The sequence below is a fragment of the Aythya fuligula genome, chromosome 20 (assembly GCF_009819795.1).
Source record: "Aythya fuligula isolate bAytFul2 chromosome 20, bAytFul2.pri, whole genome shotgun sequence".
Classification (NCBI taxonomy): domain Eukaryota; kingdom Metazoa; phylum Chordata; class Aves; order Anseriformes; family Anatidae; genus Aythya; species Aythya fuligula.
The window spans coordinates 4,181,695-4,201,572 of NC_045578.1; the positions used below are offsets into that span (position 1 = coordinate 4,181,695).

Here is a 19,878-nt window from a genome sequence, read left to right on the forward strand (position 1 = left end):
AGACTGTTACAACACGATCACCACAACGCTGAATGACACTATAAAGAGTGAGAAGCACAATCACCACCCCTATAATACTGATCTTCATGTGCAATATTAACAACTTCGCACCTCAAGAAGCACAGGCCTGCTTTAGGTGCCAGAGGGTTTCCTACTGTACACCTCAGAACTTGAATTCAAAATAGAAACAAGAGGCAGATGAGCTCAAACAAAACCCACCTCCATGCGGCAATGCACTGAGCAAACAGCGTTCCTCTAAGCAATCCTCTATCTGTTCTGCAAAAGCATTTTATGGACGTGTTCCAGCTCCGTCTGGTAGAAAAGCTGAATCACTTTGTTTCAGTTATAGTCCCTACACAGCACAGACTACATACACAAAATATTGATCCATCAGACACGCTTACATAGCCCACCCAAAACACTTACCACTAAAACCAAGTACAGAAAACGTAGTACAGTGGCCACACAACTTCAGCAGCAGCAAACATTGAGATTTGCAAAGCGGTGGCAGCAGATCTACAGCTTACAGTGGTAAAATGCTGGCTGGTGAACGCCATTGAGGCTGTGTGTGTTATGTTTATTTTTAGTACCAGATGACTTAGAGTAACTGCAGACATGAACAAAAGGATCTTTTAAATGCACTGGTATGTTTTACTGATCGCTGTTTATGAGGGCCTGTGGTATTATAAAACGTAGTGCTTAAGTTATCTGCTCAACTCCATGCTGGATAAAAGGTATATGTAGCTACAGAACCAAAGAAATCTTCATTTCACTTTTTCAATTGAACTTTCAGTATCAAGACATCAGCTTTCCTGGCCACCCTCTCTTATTGGGATTCTGCAAGGCAAACTGCACAGGGGAACTCTCCAGAATGCAAAAGAAACCTGCAGCAAAGACAGCTCACTGAGAGGAAAGCTTCAAAGGAGCTCAGAAAGCGCCTGGATCAAAACCAGGACTGAAACAGCATGCGTGGAGCCAGGCCCAGGCTCGACAGCACTTCCCAAGGCTAAAGAGCTGCCTTCGATCTCTTGCAGAAGGGTAAGCCTACGCTTCCACTCCCCACTGGCTCGAGAGAGATCGATGCTGGAAGCCAAGGCAGCCAGGCAGCAGGGCTGGAGGCGCCTGGCGGAGCCCCCACAGCCACCACGCCGCCGCCTCAGAGCCAGGCCAGGCCAGGCTTGGAGGAGGCACTTCTGGTGCCATGGCTTCGGCTCTTGAAGAGACGCGGTGACAGGCTCTAATATCTAGGGGAGGCTGGATTGTGCCACAGCCGGGCAGGTGCCCAGAGCCATACACACAAGTTGAAAAGAAAGCAAAAAGGAATCTAGGCATCACTTGCCGTATGACCGACATTTTGAAGACCTCACAACAGCGGCTGTGCTACTGCTCCCATCAGAAAGCAAACTTTGGCTGTGCAAAGCAACCAAATTATATTTCTTCTGAAGAGAAGACTTGCTTCTGCTGAGGACGGAGGGCAGAGGACACCACAAGAGCCGACACTTTAAGCTGAGGCAACAAGAAGTTCGGCCTTCCTAAACCCTCCCACCCAAGCAGAGAGGGGTGGCAGGGTCACCAAGCAGGAAATGGAAATGAAACTTCAAGTGCTTTTGTTTTTACAGTGTGGCCTTTCTCTCCAGCCTGCCAGTTGCATGTAAAAAGAAAAAAGTGAATAACCTGGCACTACAGTGCTCTGGCTGCTGCCAGGCCAGCTGTAGGCCCTGGGAAGAGCAAATGGCGACAGGTGAGATCTGCAGGCCACACATCGGCACAACTATGTGTTAGCATTATTGCTTTCATTCATGTACTAGGCTCAAAGTGTTTTTACCACCCGTATGAGGTGTGTTCAGGACAGATCCTGGCGTTCCACACACAGAAGAGGAGTTTCCCCACACCAGCGTTATCCACATTTCACTAACACACGCACCCGAGGAAAATAAATCATATTATATGTCAACCCCCAGAAATGCGTATGTGTAAAAAGAAAAGCAGGTTATTTTTAAGACATCATCACAACTACCTTCTTTCTACTAAGTGAAAATGGTTATATTTTCACAAAAAGGTTGTCTTTTCAGTGGATATGGTTTGTACGACAGCAATACAGACACTCCACTTTCTAGAACGAACCCAAATTTGAACTGCCAGCTGCAAGTAACCGCAGGCCACATTACACAGATTAAAGCCTGCCTGGAAAAGCACTGAAGTCACTGGCAGGAAAGGGACATTCAGAGATTTTCAATTAGATCACTGTCATTTATAGCTGAAGTCTTGCTCTGAAGTTAGGCCCAAATCACCTCAGTTCTGTAAAAGAGCTGAGAAAGAAAAGTTTTTCACAGAATCACAGAATTTCCTAGGTTGGAAGAGACCTCAAGGTCATCGAGTCCAACCTCCAACCTAACGCTAACAGCCCTCCACTAAACCATATCCCTAAGCTCTACATCTTTTATTTGCCATCATAGGCTGGCTTGGTTAAAGCTGCCAAAACAAAAAACAAAAAAACAAAAAAAAACAAAAAAAAACAAACAAACAAACAAAAAAACAAACAAACAAAAAAAAAAAAAACAAAGCACCAAAAACTGTTCATTTTGGAATTGTTCATGAATGGGAGCACCATACACAGAAAGGCTGAGGACATCGATGAAGCACACAGCGAACCACTCTATGACAGGAGCCACCATTACACGCCGGCCCCCAGGAGGCAGGGAGCACTCTGTATCCCCTAAGAGAGGCAGTATGGGAGGCCTAACTCCCCAAATTGGGCCCTAACTCATTAAGAAGCAAACAAAAACCCTATAGACCAACTTGGTAACTCACAAAACAGCACCAATAAGAGTTTAAACTAAAATCGATAGGCCGAACTGAAAATGAAGCAAGCAAACAAGAAGTCACTTTGGCCAACCATTACTCTACAAATAAGGCTTTTTTTAGGGTATCGGGGACTACTGATGGGAGTCAGACAAACCAAGGGCATTACCAGCTTTGTTTCTAATGAACTACACGGATGCTGCATAGGTACTTCATGTCAAGAGCAGGGATCACCATCTACCTGTTTAACGTTATAAAACACACTGCATGCTATTACATGGCTTAACCAGGTGGAAGAACTCAAAAGAAGGGCAGCAAAATCCACTTATGAGTGGAGTCATCCATTTACGAGAAGGCTATGAGACAATTGGAACACGTAACAAGAAACTACAGTGAAAAAAAGACCAAACTTTCTCTTAAACCAACACACAGCAAGGTTTCAACGTAAGGCAAACACACGAACAAGCACACATCCTGTATGTGACTAGTTACTTAAACGCTGCTTCACAGATCAGCTCCCAAAAGGATTAAATTTTATCTATGACAGTTCCCAGTTATGCAAACATGTAGTGACCATTCCTGAATTAAGACAGACAAAGCCGATTATTGCCAAGTTTATTTTTGAGTACTAGGTCTATTTATAAAATTAATACCACAAAGCTTTCCACTTGATATTTAGGATGTCAAACATGACATCAAGATTTCAGTCCTACAGCTGAAATCTGAAAAACAGATCAGAAACAAACTACTTGCCTCCAAAATATTTGCTAGACATAAGTCACTCGTGTCACTTTCCACCTCTTCCTTTTCCTGTTATGATTGGGCAGCCATATCTTTTTATTTTTTCCATACCTCTGTCTCGAGCATTTTTTTCTTCATGCTTATTTCCTAACAGCCCTAATTTTTATCCACCACGATGACATATTGGAGCCACATTTACGGTGCTACATAAATTTGCAGTCTAGAAGTCTGCCACCAGTACATGTATTTTGACTGCAGATAGCTTTTCTTAGTTTTATTTTCTTTAAAGATTTGATTAAAACAAACAACTTGCAAAACATACTCCAAAGAATGCAGTTGTTTGGTAAGCGGCACCCGAAAGTAGGGTTTTTTTAGTAAGCGAGTTGAACAGAAAAAATTCCCGATTTATGACATTGAAGTGGTGTTCTCTTCAAGGAGCAAAGCTTTCCTTTACACACTTGAACAGCAGCACACCAAACTGAAGGGGAAAATAAAAGGGGGTGGGAGTGGTGTAGAAGGAAAAAAAGAATTATTTGCTTTCCCAAACTTGCATTTGTAAGCATCAAGCATTTCATTTACCTCTTCTGGACAAACGTCTATAGCTTATTGGTCAGCATACATTCGTTTAGTTTTATTTAAGGACAGAGAACTCATTTTCAGAGGCAACAAAACCCTTTGCATTGTCACAGATCTCCTTTCCTGAGGACGTCACTGCGCGCAGTGCTGACAGCCAGGCTCCAGGAAGAGAAGGAAAGACGGCGATCCTGCAGCTGTGCTACGGGAGACGCGCTGCTGCTTGCCAATATCATTACCAGCAATTCTGCAGAAGTAACTTTTAGGCAGTTCCCTATTTTGGGCACTGTGGCTTTCAGAGACCTTGTTACATCTGCCCAACAACTTATAGCTTATGGTACAGCTGAAGGTTATTTGACATCCCTAATTCCTTCTGTACTGACTAAACATTCGCAAGCAAGAATCCAGTACTAATTTAATGCTATGTTCATTAAAACTTGGTGGTGGAGTCAAATGCACGTATCAGTTAAGATACTGAACTGAGCCCTGCTGCAGCATATCAGTTATAATAACTTTTTATTGCAGTAAATCAACAATTGCAGTATCAAAAACATTCAACTGAGCACTGCACATTAAACATCTAACCACATTATAAATACATAACATCAAGCAGAACAGCTTGCATTATGCTATGAAAATAGTATCTAACTTTTCCACTGTAACTTGTAGTCTCAGTAATGCCTGTTCCTATTCTTTATTTTCCTTGTTTTAAGCACTGTATGACATGCTACTGTAAGGATCTCAAAGAAACACAACATTTAAATAATTAAAGTCTAAAGAAATGAAGAAGGTGAGATGGGAAGGAGTCTCTTCTAGAGAAAACAAGGGTCCTTTGCGTGACTTCTAGCTATCCAAGGATTAATTAACAACTAGATAACTTTTCATAGAATCATAGAATCATAGAATATCCTGAGTTGGAAGGGACCCTTAAGGATCATCAAGTCCAACTCTCGACACCGCACAGGTCTACCCAAAAGTTCAGACCATGTGCCTAAGTTCACAGTCCAATCTCTTCTTAAATTCAGACAGGCTCGGTGCAGTGACCACTTCCCTGGGGAGCCTGTTCCAGTGTGCAACCACCCTCTCTGTGAAGAACCCCCTCCTAACGTCCAGCCTAAATTTCCCCTGCCTCAGCTTAACCCCGTTCCCGCGGGTCCTGTCACTAGTGTTAATGGAGAAAAGGTCTCCTGCCTCTTGACAACCCCTTACGAGGAAGTTGTAGACTGCGATGAGGTCTCCCCTCAGCCTCCTCTTCTCCAGGCTGAACAGGCCCAGTGACCTCAGCCGTTCCTCGTACGTCTTCCCCTCAAGGCCTTTCACCATCTTCGTAGCCCTCCTCTGGACACTCTCCAACAGTTTCATGTCCTTTTTATACTGTGGTGCCCAGAACTGCACACAGTACTCGAGGTGAGGCCGCACCAGCGCAGAGTAGAGCGGGACAATCACCTCCCTTGACCTACTAGCGATGCCGTTCTTGATGCACCCCAGGATACGATTGGCCCTCCTGGCTGCCAGGGCACACTGCTGGCTCATATTCAACTTGCTGTCTATCACGACCCCCAGATCCCTCTCTTCTAGGCTGCTCTCCAGCGTCTCATCGCCCAGTCTGTACGTGCAGCCAGGGTTTCCCCGTCCCAGGTGCAGGACCCGGCACTTGCTCTTATTGAACTTCATGCGGTTGGTGATCGCCCAGCTCTCCAACCTGTCCAGATCCCTCTGTAAGGCCTTTACGCCCTCACTTGAGTCAACAACTCCTCCAAGTTTGGTGTCATCAGCAAACTTGCTCAAAATACCCTCTATTCCTACATCCAGATCATTTATAAAAATATTGAAAAGTACCGGCCCTAAAATGGAGCCTTGAGGGACCCCACTGGTGACCGCCCGCCAGCCTGACGCAGCTCCATTTACCATAACCCTTTGGGCCCTGCCCGTTAGCCAATTGCTCACCCATCGTATGATGTTTTTATTTAGCTGTATGGTGGACATTTTGTCCAGTAGGATCCTATGGGAAACCGTGTCAAAAGCCTTGCTGAAGTCCAAAAAAATCACATCAGCTGGTTTCCCTTGGTCCACAAGGTGGTACTGTTTTGACGTGGTACTGTAAAAACCCATGCAGCCGTTTGTATGACCATCCCACGGCATTTGAAGCGAGCTGCTTGCATGCTGCAGGTGTCCCCGAGGAACCCGCTCCTGCTCCCACCAGCTGGGGTTGGGGCGGCTGCTGCCCCGAGCGCAGCGACAGCTGGCACTGCTGTTCTACATCAGCACCCAGGTGCACAGCCAGCAAACAACGCTTGAAAGCATTTCCAGGTTCAGGTCAAATGCTGATTACCAAAAATGCCATGTAGTACTCGCTAGTAAGGCAACTTGTTGTCCTCTGTCTTCCTTGTGCAACCATTTTTACCCAAATCGTCCTGGAAGCATGATCACACAGTGAATGTTGTCATGTAGAATTATAAGGGGAAAAAGAAGCGAAGACATTGTTTCTCCTTCTCCGTTTTTCTCCACTACTACTTCCCTCTTTTTCTCTCCTTCCTATGGGGCACACAACACATTAACTACTTCCTTGCTTTGTTACTGCCTCCCTCGCCTTTCTTCTCAGACACAAAACCGGGCAGTTGCTGTTCTGGAGTCCAAATCCCCGATGCTCCCGTCGCCCTCGGTGAAGGGGAATCACAACTTACCTCCTCCCAGTCTTGATAAGGCCGATTCACGTGGTGAGTAATGCTCCTCACCTCTTCCACACATTTAGTCATTCTGGCCCCAGGTAATTTAAGTCTAGTTTTAAGTTTATGCTTAGCTAAACATTATTTAAATCAGAATGCAATGGAACAGCGGTCACTCGCATCAGGTATCACGGGAATGCAGCTATTTACATAGGGTTGTATGCACAGAAGTGGGCTTGGACTCTTTTCCCCAGTAATTTATTTTACATTTGCCAAAAGCACCTTCACCTCCCAAGGGCAGTCCCCTACCTCCATCAGTAGCCTGTTTTTTCCTGCACCCCTCACCACAGTAGCAGGTCCTTTTCCTTTACCCTTTAACCAGCCTTTTGCTGTTTTGTGCACACACTTGACCTTCTCCATGCAAGTTTCAAGCCAATGAACGTGGGGTTTTGATGTCCTTAGTTTTTCCTCTAATTAATTCCTGGCATTGATACTTTGGAAGGTGAGGAGTACAATCCCTCAAAGCTTCTGGAAAACACTATCAGTATTTTTTCAAGAGTAACGCCACCCTCTCCGCCCCATCAATTAAATGGTAATTTAAATAGGGCAGCAGTGGATCAATCACGGTGTAGGAAAAGTCAGCTAGACATCATGATGGATGGTAAGCCAGAGAAAGTATTTTGGCTGCACGTGGTCATCCTACTGCCACCATCAGTGAATCTGCTCAGAAACACAATGAGTTTGAGTTCCGCATAAGTCAACAGCAAGCAAGTTACAGTTTAATGAACAGAGACACTGAATTCACCTATAGAGACAAAAAAAAAAGAGAGAACTGAGTTATTACTCTCATCTCAGTCACCAGCACGTTCCTTGATCTCTCTGTGCTTCTATCTTACTCTCCCTCGCTGTAACACTGACAATTTTTCATTTTTATAACCTTTCTTTATAAAAGGCTCATTTAAAAAAAAAAAAAAAAAAAAGTCTCGGCAGAAATAAAATTCAATGACTTCTTGGGTTTCTGAAGGGTCTATTTACTCTACAGGCTGTGTACATTTACCCAGGCTAGCCACTGCTTGAGCAAACAAGTGAGCATGGTGATGACAGCACAAACCACAGCAAAGGTTAAGCATCCAAGTATTGGTCAGGTTTCTCTAAAAGGATTCACAGCTTGTGCCGAGTGTCGTTGCTGCTACGATTACACCACTATCAGCTTAAAGCTAGTCTGGATCTACATACCCTGCAGTCACAGTCCAACTTGATCCCTTGGCAAAGCTTTTCAAGCATTTAGTACGGTATCTATGCTTAAACAATGCACCTGTCAAACACGTCAGCGTTCACGTGCGCGTTGCCACTCCTTTTATTTCATCAGGCTGCCCTACCTCGCTAACCTGTAAGCTAGGCAGGCAGCAGAAAGGTGTTTCAAGCAGACAGAGGAGGCCCTTTAGCCCCTAAACAAAACCCTCCAGCAGCGCCAGCTACTCCCCTTCCGTAGTATTTTGAAGTCCCAATAAACAGTCAGGCAGCTCCATTCTTCTTGACCAAAGTAACATCGAGAATATGAATGAGCCTTCGTGTTTGTGCAGGAAGGCTTCTGCCAAGCCTTGCCACGCTCCCAGATCTAACCATCACGTGTACAAAACAGCCAAAGTTCAGAACAGGACAACGCTACTTCACATGGCAATTACCCCTGACAGAGCGGTCTTCAGAGGATCTTACCTTGCAAAGAGACAGAATGGAAACAGTTGTTAATACCTCCTTGAGTAAACCACCAGAAATCTGCTGTTCTGATCAAATATTCTCATTTCAGATGGACGGGCATTTAGGGAAAGCTTCTGACACTCCCTCCACTATGCAGGAGACCACTTACAGAAGCCAGCACTCAGAACACCGCTAGTATAAATGGTTTTTAAGATGTAAACGTTTACCATGCCCAGACAACAAACTCGGTGCTGATTTTCTTTCACAATACTGTAATTGCTGACTCATCTGCAGTGGGAGGAGAAAAAATCCCTTTGACTCCTTCTAACACGTTTGTCACACCGCTCACAGATTTATTAATGGCTGTCCTCTTTTAGGGGAAAAAAAAAAGTGAATAAAGTGTGACTCAGCTCCCAGAGCAACAAAAACAACCCCACTGCATTGTTCGCTGCGATGAAGTAAATGAACATATAAAACATACCCATTCCCATTAATTCCAAATTCCCCCGAATACCAGTCCTGCAAGACCTCACGCTGTGCTGCCATTTGCTGTAGGGCTGATTAATTGTGGTGTGGCTTTGAGAGCCTTCAGGCTATGTACCATCCCAACACCCTGCCACCCCATCTCTGTGCAGAAGGAACCAACTAACCATGACCCAGCAGAGCAAGAAACTCCAAGGAAGATAACAAAATTGAAATATCTGACCGGGGAGAGAAACACACAGGCAGACCAACAGGAGAAGACAATGAGAAAAACAAAAAGCTTCTCTAGTTTACCATTACTATAGGTGTGAGGAGAGCACCACCGACAGCAAGTCAGCCTCTCTGCACAATTTCAAAACCAACATGGTCAGGAACAGCACGCAAATGCTTCCCACCCCTGCAGCTACCAGACAGCACCCACGTATGGTTACAGGTACCAGAAATGCTTCTGAGATAGCAGTAACTCACACAGGACCCACAGTCATGAATGTGAACAAGCACCATAAGAGGGGTTAATGTGACATCATTCCCTCTGCGGTTCCCTGTCCCTTCCTACAACATTCGGCGGCCCAAACAGGTAGCCAGAGAATGAACAGAGGACAGGACCAGGCTAGGACCCGGTTTCAAGGCAGAGTCATTTCAGAAGTGTTAGCTGTGAGAAGAGCCCCTTGCAGGCACGAACACATGGTGCCTCAGAGTAACCACTTCCAGGATATAAATCTTGATAAATGGCCTGGAAAATGCGGCTGCCAGATGTATTTATGGAGACACCGTGGTGATAAGTACAGTATGACAACTAATAAAAGATGATTAACATCTTTATTTGATAAGGAACAGGATACAGTCCCTATCGTTGGGAGTAAGGTTTCTGCAGCAATTTAATAGTTTCCCTGAGAACAACAGCCTACTACTCCCCCAAGTCTCCATAATCTATTTCTTGACAGGAAGCACTGCCATCAGTCTATATATTTCTACTTTTTGCTACCACTTGTCACTAAACGCATTTCTGAGCAGTTAAAAAGGAAGAAATTCCTCCTCCAGCATGAAGTTTTCATTTACACTGCAACATTTAAATATATACATATGCCTGGAGAATAAGCAAAACAACATGAAGACTTAACTAAGCCTGCAGTTGTTATGATCATTCGAAGTAAACTGCAGCCCTGGTGTTCACCTTTTTGGGTAACCCAGGCCCCCACCTTGCCCCGAGTTAGCCCCAGCACAGTACGAGGACCCGTGGGGCTGTGCAGCAATGGGAGCAGCGAGGTGATACAGCACAAAGCTGGGGACAGAGAGGTGTCAAACCACTTACTTTCAGCCCATCGGGACCCTGCCCACGCTCATCACGTGGCTGACGTATACCAGAACCGCCACGAACACAGCAGCGAGGCTGCAGGCTGCTTCAAACCGTGAACAGGAGTCTGCACAACACATCCGTATTGCCACCAGGAGGTCTCCACCCCTTCCTTTGTGCTGGCTCTAATACTCACTGAATCAATTAAACTCATTAATCCAGCAGTGAGCGGCTCTCCACTGGGTGGCTGAGCCGAAGTGGCCCAGCAGCGGCTCCCACGTGTCGAGCAGGCACAAAGGTGAGGAGGGAACACAACTCTGGGAGCCTGGCTTTCCTGCTGCCCTGCGCTCCCTTCTGGTGACCAAGCTCAGGGTAGGGTAGAGTTGGGTTTTTCCCCTTTTTCTTTCTTTACAAGACTTTATGGCTGTCATAAAAGCGATAAATGGCCTTCTCCAAATCCTGATTTCCATTCAGGCCATCTAGGGGCAGTTGCAACATAACCTGTGCCAGAACACCAGCTCCAAAGCTCGCGTTTCCCACCCGTGTTTGTACACACACAGTTTGAACAAACCCAACTGAACGGGTGTCTCCCATGTAAGCACATTCAGACTGGTACAGAACCGAGCTGGAGGTAAAAACGTATGGGAAAACAGCTCAACGCCACAGCCACGTTAGGCTCACATTTACTTTTATTTGAAAGCAAGGACACGAGTGCAAAACTGCAGCTAAATCAGACCCTGTAACGTGCCATCACAACCCCTCCTGTGTATCATCAGGTAAACGTTAGCCTCCGTGCCTCCAGCGAATCCACCAGGGTTTTCTACACTATTTAGGGATTTAGCATCTTCATCCCTGGTTTCATCTAGAAGTCAAGCAGGAGCTGTGCAGACCAGGCAGACAGCTGTAATGCTCACAGTTAGAGGTGTCAGTCAAGCACTGAATCTGGAGTCTGGCTAATTGCTTTCCCATTAATTTAGCACACGTCTCTAGACACACACAAAGAAAAAATGTAAACAGGCATTGTGAGCTGACAATTAAGGAAGTATTACGTGCAACCAATTAATCATCCCTAAAAGAAAATGTAACAGATGACATAAAGATGTCAGTTTATGAGATGCTTTGAATGAACAGAGCCAAACTCGAGTTTCATATTCCACCAAAATAAAGCAAGTAACAGCACAGCTCAGTTACATCAGGGATCTTGGCACGGCCCACTGCTAATGCAAGATGAATGTTCCAACCCTCGTGTCTGTAGTCAATGGGAGTCTAGGACATCTTCAGCAGGCCTTGGGAAATACAATTTTCTGAAGGGGCACCAGACACTGACCTTTATAGGGATGGTTAAGATAATCAGCTGCTTGAACAGTAACTTCGAGCACTCATCTGTGCTTCTTCCTCTATAGATTAAGCCAGTGCAAATACAGATGTAAGGAATATTTCTGTATTCTGTGCTTGTAAACAAGTTAGTGTTTGCAAGTTACTTGATTCTGTGTTTCTTTAACGTAACCAACCCCGCTGCCAACCCAATCATTTCACAGAGCACTGCTGTAGCAGCACTTAACATATGGCACAAAGATCTCTTGCTGAGGAACACTGCAATGGTAACCACACGTGCAAATACAACGTTACCCTGCCAAGGCATGGGTGCGGTGGGTAAACAGTTCTGCATGGAAGCACTGAGACAAAAATTTAAGAAGGTGAAAGAGCGATCTTTCTTCTTTACAATTTTGCATATTTTTCTCTTTTGTTGCCATTTAAACAGCATTTCAAGCCTTGTTGCAACTGGCTGGAAATTAAAAACATGCATCAACAAAAGCAGCAATACAAATCTTGCAGTCTATTCGGGATACTTTCTTAAAGCCTTGGCAACACTGCTCAATCAACAAAGCTGGGTTGGTCTCATCCTTGGTTAATCACTTCCTCTCACCTACAAGCCATACCCTCAGGAGCATCCATAGAAACGATTCTGCTGTCTTTCAATTATTGATTCTGATTTTCTTTGCCATGTATAATTTCTACAGAACACAAATGACATAACAATTTTATTGGAAAGGTTATTTTCAGAAGCCACAAAACGACAGAAGAAGAACACAAAGAAATTCCCACCTAAATTTAAATTTCTTCCCTCGGTGTGAAGCACCACGGCACAACAAGCCTCTGTTCTTTATTAAATCAGGCTTGGTAGATTTTTTGTTTGTTTGTTTTAAGCTCTTAAGATCTATTTTGCAGTTACGGTGGGGACATGAGGTAACACAGGGCTCTAGCAGCCTGCAGCACAATGTGAGGAGTCACACAGCGGGCTGCCTGCCCTGCTCCCTACCCAAACCACGTCTTCAGAACTGCTCTGGCAGGTGAGGTTTGGGGCTCCTTTGTTTCTCTACCGTTCCAAAGGAGATCAGCAGTTAACCTCCAGCAATTAATTTCTGCAATCCGTGATGCATATAACCGCTTTGGTTTACAAATAAAGAAACCAAGGTAATAAAGAATCAGATGTCAGCCAATCTCATGATAAATAGGTGAGTAGCTGAGGTCCAACGCCTGCCAAACTCTACAGCTGGTTCGGAGAAAACACTGAATCTGTATGAGATGCATAAGGCAGGGGGGCTGAAAAGTAGGTGAGTACCTGCTCTGTACCAAGAGGAAAGCAAGAGAAGACCTTCTCTTTTTAATAAAAGCTGACAAGATCTTAAAAATAAACCAAAAAAAAAAAAAAAGTCCACAAGAACAGGACAGCAAACAAGCTAAGAATCAGCATAGCTGGCGAGCAGTGCTGTCTGGAAAAGAAAAGAAGAAATTTTTCATGAAGAAAGTGCACTCCTACAATTTTCTCCAGCAGCAGAATGGAGGCACGGAGGAAGGATACTGAGGACATCCCAACCAGAGAGCAGAGCAAGCAAAGGCTGGAGCAGCTGACACAAGAAACAGGGGGTGTCCACAGACGGGAGGCAGCAAAAGGCCTGCAGGAGGAAGAGCAGTGTTTAAGGAAGAGGAGGTGATGGTGGGTGGGAAGGAGCCCTGAGGAAACCAGAGGATGAGCTGAGCAGCAGCGGTTGTCCAGGACAGTTGAACAGCCGCTTGGCCTTGGAGGGGAAGCATCCAAAGGTCACGCAAGGCGACGTTTCAGAGGAATTAACCAGTCACTTAGCTGTGTGGAAACAGAAATTGCCAGGGGAGATGGAAACAGATGTGAAGGGTGACATGAAAGCTTTCATTTTATTCTCTGTTGTATGTGGAGGGGCTTGACCACGGAAGATGAGCACGGGATGAGGACAGAAGGGAGAACAGAGGCACCGCAAGGCAGCTGGCTGCCAACAGAAGTCGTGGCTGAAAGAAGCAGACATGAGTAGGAAAAAAGGAAAACAGGAACAAAACAAAACACAGCAATCTGTGAAGTTTTCTCAATAACTGACTTGGGCACACTGTAAGCTAAGAAGAAAGCAATTACAGAGACAGACATCAAGTGGCCCTTCTGGTGTTAAGGATACCTAGGGAGGTTTCCTCTGTTCTGACAGGTGAAATCAGTGGTTTTTCAGTCCTTTTTTTTTTTTTTTTTCCTAGAACCCCCCAGGCCTCCTTTATAAAAAAAAAAAAAAAAAAACAGACTTAAAGCCTTCTCACAACAGAGTTATTTTTTAAGGGGTTTGTGGAAGACAGCACAGAAGCAGCACCTGAGTGACAGGGGTCTGAAGGCCACGGGCTGAAATGCCGCTGGGTTAGAAAGAAAATACATCAGTCAGGCCATCCATCTTCATTTTGTACTTACAAGCTACTATGCAAATGAAAGACATCATTACATTAACGGATGTGCTGCAGTTCTGCACTCTGAAGGTACGATACGCACCATTAATAATGAGACACAACAAGCCAGCATTTTTCTCAAGCACCAGGGATATTTCAGCGAAGTACTCAAAAGCAACCCTGTATTTCCTGAAAAATACAGAAATCCTACCTCAGGGTACACTCCTCACATGTTCCTCCTATGCCAATTTATATAAAGATGTCAAATGATTTACATTTTTCCAGAGATAATTCATCATCATGCTTAACTGACTATACCATGACTAAAATTACACAACACTTACCCTATTTATAGAGTAACTTGCAGAGACTAGCACCAGTAACTCAGACTGCACTGGCGCAGGTACTGGAAACAACTCTGCAAGTACCAACTACAAACCACTCAGAAGCACTAGACCTTTGGAATGAAAGATGTTACTCTTAAACACACACAGAATGGCATTTACAGCTAGTCCTTGTCTTGTTTTTTTTTCCCACCCCTGCCTTGTTGTCAGGTACAGTTTGGAAGTCTGCTTGGTAAGTGCTGCTTATCAGTGCTATCAGTGCTTATCTTGGAAGACTTCAGTCAGAGCAAAGCCATAACCTCATGCTTTTTGTTTTAAATACAAACCTTTATTTAAACAGAATTACATATATATATATATATATATATATAAAATATAGAAAACTTCACATCTTAGAAGAATTTTTTAATAAAGTGCCTGGAGCGAAAGCCCAGGAAGCCTGCCATTCAACCATCACCCGTTATGAAGCCAATGGGATCTGGTCCACTCCCACGCTGGGAGACGTTGTTTGTTTTAGCTTCTTAAAAGTTTTAAAACAAAATTCCTTCCTCAATCACTTTCAAGGGAGCGCACACAAACTAGTTCCGCAGTGGGAATCCGCTCCACCCACAAAGGGCTATGGGAAAGCAGCTGAGCATCTTGAGGCAGCAGGCCAGAAAGGACAGAAAACATTTCGGAAGGCCATCTTGTCAATGATGGTGGTGAACTGGCCAAGAAGCAATAAAACCGGGCAGAGAATTTTTATTTTCCAGCGTTTAAAATACAAGAGAGAGACAGACAGTCCACGTCATAAAGTATATTCACTCTGCCTTCAGGCAAGTCAATAGCTAATTTTAACAAACAGGGTCACAGCATTTCTCAAAATTGAGAGAGAGATTTGGGACTTGGCTTCATATGGAAAGCAGACACCCTGAATGTGCATATTTCCACTCCAGAGCAAACCGACCTGCTGAGCTGATCAAAACTTCCTCAGAAATTCTAAGAGGTGTATGTTCGAGGTGTCTGCCTCACTTCTGAAGCCAAATTCCAGACGGGTCCACTGAACAAACAGAAAAATGTACAACTGAAAAAGAGATGTGTTCGTTTGTGTTGATTTTTTTTTTAATTGAACATGTTTGTTTAATAACTGTTAAATAGCATGCTAAATTAAAAGCAAGCAACATGAAAGGGAAGGAATTTTGGGGCTCTTGGAAAGTACCAGCAATTCTGCAGTTAGTACCCAAGAGACAAGAGTTTAACTTTTGACAGTTACATCAACAACACAGAGCTAAACTGCAGTGCTCAAAATCAGTCCCTTACCAACCACACCTAGCTTTTGAGATGAGTAATAGCATATTTAGATACTTCAACTTCATTTTAAAAGTGATATGTGTAAGGAAAATAACTAGAACCATATTAAGTGGCTAAGGCTTAAGTTTCGTTAGTTCATTGTCTATGTGACATTTCAGACCCCTCCACTGGCAGTGGCCAACCTCTGAGGCAAGTGAGAAGTACAGCGACAGCAAGATCTCTGCTCCTGTCGGGAGGATCCCATGGTACTGGTACGAGGCAGCAGCACAGCCCCCGGTGCTGCCAGTGGTACTAAACCCAAGATGGCAATGTCTTACAACCTCCTGCATGCAGCTGAGCGCTTCTCTGCGCTGACAGCTGCCATCTGACTCTGACCACAAAAAAGAGACAGCATTTTTACTGGCCTGAGCACGGGAGTAAGAAAAAGTGACTCCGATCACCTGGCTGGTGATTTTTTTCTTATAGTGTTCAACAGACCATGCCACTAAGGGTTTCCTTTATCACAGAGTATCAGCAGTTACTATTTACCAGCATGAGCGTACCAGCAGTTTAAGTTCACTAGTGCGGTAAGGAGAGTTCAATAATTTGCAAATAATAACAACAATAAGGATATGCAAATTAAGTCTTGAAGAATTAGTGCTTTATGTAGTAGCAGCTCCCTCATTGAAGCATCTTCCAGATATAAGAAGGAGCGATATTAAACCCCAAACAATCTGATAGGGAAAAACTATGTCAAAACATTTTATTTGGTAACCTTATTTTCAGAGATGGCAAGCATCCAGATCTGAAATAAGCCCAAGGAAGCTGCCCACCTTAAAAATAGGAATTATTATTTTTTTATTTTATTTATTTATTTATTTTACAAATCTGGCATTACCGTTCCAGTCATACCATCTAGATGACATGCGTTAATAAAAGAAATCCGCAAAAAAGCCACCTTGACCAGGATCAGTGAGCACACACCTACTTGCAGCAGAGGTTGCCACAATCAGCTAAGAGTTAACAGCACAGTGCACCAAGCCACATGAGCAGCCAGAGGACTCTGCACTTAGCCTTTTGCGATTGTTATCATATGGAAACTCTATTACCCCATACAAAAGAATTAGAGGGTTATTAACTTCTATACTAAGCCAAAGTACAAAAACAGGGTAGGACCCAACATCCATTCTTCTCCTCTTTCTCCTCTTCCTCTCTTTTGGTACCATTTTCATTTCAGTATGGGCTTTAGAATTGAATATATATTCTAATATAATATTCCTCTCACATTGCTTCATTATTATTTTTTTAACTAGAGTCTTTTATACTTGCTTTCAACAACAAAAAAAAATGTAGCCAATGCGTCTTGCACAGGTAAAGAATGCGCACAGTATTTACAACCAATGTCAGTAATTATACAAAAGCTGTAACTTTTTCTTGAAGGGCCATACTAATCCAGTGCTGGTTTGTCACATGTAATCTTAAAACAGAAATTACACTGCTCCTCTGAGCAATAAATTCAGTGCGGACAGCCAAAAACAATGAATAAATCACTTCTACTTTTTCTCCATATTAAAACACAACGGAGAAGTTTCAAGGCACACTTTTTGCAAGTTACACAAAAGAAAAAAAAAGCCCATCAGGCTTGAGAACTGCAGTAGAGTGATAAAAGTGGATGAAAAGAAAACCAAAAACTGGGCCTATCACTGCCAAAGGATGGGGGAGAGGAGCCATTTTAGAAGCTCTCAGTTCATCAGTGTGAGGACACAGCAAAAACTTTCAGAATCCATCCAACTTCCAGCCACTTCCCTCTCAACCATGGGTCTTATTTACACTATCCTTGTCTTTCCACAGATGAAAGACATGAGAAGGACAGCAACCCATACTTCTTACAAGACAGATTTCATCAACCTACCAAATTACTAAGTTTTACTTGCACCTTTGTGTCTTTTTAAACAACAACAGCAAGAACAAAATTCTATCCAACTTGTAACTTCTAACACACAGCTAACATACAACTACCTTTCCTGGCAAAGAAGCAGCAAACATTTGCTCAGTTCCACTGCACACCTGCAGCCAGATTCTCTGCAAGAGCCAAGAAGAAAAATTGTCGCAAGCTGTTCTGTAGCTCTCACAAGAAAAGGCTAAAGAACAATAAACAATGGTTATTTGCCACAAAGCACACGAGTAACCCATACCAAGAGCAACCTTACAGTCATGACAGCAAGTAAATTCACCTTCCCCCTAGTGCTCTCACAGGACGACCATGCAATCATTGACCTTAATGGAGAAAAATATAAATAAAAAATAAAAAAAATCCAAGCACCTCCATCATTAACACTTTGACAAGGTAGACTGAAATCCCCGTAGATTATTAGCACTTTCTTGTGTAACGGCACCAAGGAAAAAAAAAAAGAAGCCCACACAATTCCCTAGATATGCATAATTAAGAATACATGATTGCCCTTTTCTAACAGTACTTTCCCAGGGAAACTCATCTGCTCTCTAAAAAGAAAAAAGAAAAAAAAAAAAAGAGCTCTGGCATAGCGCCATGCCCGGGTAAGCACCTATCCTTCAAGGCTCTGCACATCTCTCCCCAGCCCTCCTCCCGCGTGACCAGCTTCAATTTCAGTTTCTTGCTCTCCTGCCCTTTCCCCACACATCCATACACTCTGGGATGCCCAGATGGACTTGTCCCTTCAATCCCATCTCCAAACCAAGCACTGATTACAGCTCTTCTGATCCATACACAGCTCTGTAACCTAATCCATGGAGAAAAAAAAAATAAATCATATTTCCTTGTCTGTAATCCCTCCCAAAACAAATAACCTCCTGCTGACAAAAACCTCCAGGACAGCTTATCGTGCTCCTACACAGGTAGCCAGGGCTCCTCCAGAGGGGCGAGCTGTCATTTCCTTTGTCTCCTCCAGCACAGGAGCCAACTGTCCCCGCCGGGATCCCGACCTCAGCCTTCTGTGGGGCTCCTGGTGGCTGCACGCCCAGCTCCAGGCCAGCCCCCGAGCACCTGCTGCGGCCACAGCACCGCGCCAGCCCTGCCCGGCAGCACCCCCCGGCCCTACAAACCTCCCCCCGCCGGGCCTCCCCCGGCCCCACCACGCTGGGGGAGCCGCCCCTACCCCACCACGGCCTCCCAGCCCCCCAGCCGGGCCCCTCCGTCCCCGCAGGGCCTCCTCCCCCCCTCCGGCTGCGGGGCTCCCCGCGGTGGACGCCCCCGCCCCGGGCCGGGCAGCCGCCACCCAGGCCGGCGGAGCTCCGCAGGCGAGCCCGGGGCTGGGCAGGCCGCGGCGGCCCGGCCCGGAGCAGCGCAGCGAGGCCGCGTCCCCCCCTTTTACCGTCCGTCGGGGGGCTCGGGCCCGGCTGGGCCATGGCTCCGGCGGGCGGGCGGGCGGGCGGCGCCGCCGCGGCCTCCTCCGCCTCCAGCCGCGGCGTCGGAGCGGGAACCGCTACGCCAGGGGGCCCCGGCGAGAGACGGGAGCTGCCGGCCTGGGCCTCCGCCTCCTCCGCCTCATCCTGACAGCGGCCGCCGCCGGCGGGAGGAGGAGGAGGAGGAGGAGGAGAAGGAGGAGGAGGAGGTGGAGGAGGAGCGCCGCGCAGGCGCCCGCGGTGCCACCACGGCACCGGCCGCCGCCACCGGGGCCGTGAGGGCCGGGGCAGGGCCGCCTCCCCCCGGCCCCGCGCCCGGTGCTTTGTCACCTCACGGCCGGCAGGGCGGGAAGGGAAGGGCCGCGCCCGGCCCTCTGGAGGCGCCCGCCCGGCTTCTGCCGGCCCCGGGTGGCCTCCAGAGAAGGGCTTCGGGGTTGCCCGGCCCGGGGAACATCCCTGGGGCCGCTCCTGTAAAAGTGTTTTAGCTTTTAGCACCAACGAAATGCTCTTTTGGTGTTTAATGCGGAGAGGGATGCAGGCGTGGGCTGGGGAGATGGAGTCTGGAGTCCAGGCACGGGAGCTCTTCCCCTCCCCAAGTCAGGCCTTGGTCTGTGTTGACATTGTGTGAATCCTTACACCTGACGGGGAAAATACACCTCAAACCCAGTCTTTTTCAATACAGAAAGACATGTACATCCTTCAGGGCCATATAAACCCACAGAAAACAACACTGCACTGGATAGTATTATAACAAATCCTGCCAAGATCAAGATCTTTCTGGTTGTCTTACAGATTGCACATAAAAAAATCAGTCATTTTTAAGCTGGGGCTCACGGGGCTCACAGGGCTCCATTCCTACCCCTCGCTTTTAGCCACCTTTCTTTAGGCC

At 45.6% G+C, this 19,878-nt stretch overlaps 1 protein-coding gene across 1 annotated transcript in view; it reads right to left on the reverse strand.

The window, feature by feature from the left end:
• Positions 1-19,165, reverse strand: part of RABEP1 (rabaptin, RAB GTPase binding effector protein 1) — a 50,278-nt gene extending 31,113 nt beyond the window's left edge. The window contains exon 1 of the mRNA XM_032200646.1: positions 18,959-19,165. Coding sequence (XP_032056537.1) covers positions 18,959-18,992 — 34 coding nt within the window. The 5' untranslated portion in view covers positions 18,993-19,165. The remainder of the gene's footprint in view (positions 1-18,958) is intronic.
• Positions 19,166-19,878: the final 713 nt, after the last annotated feature.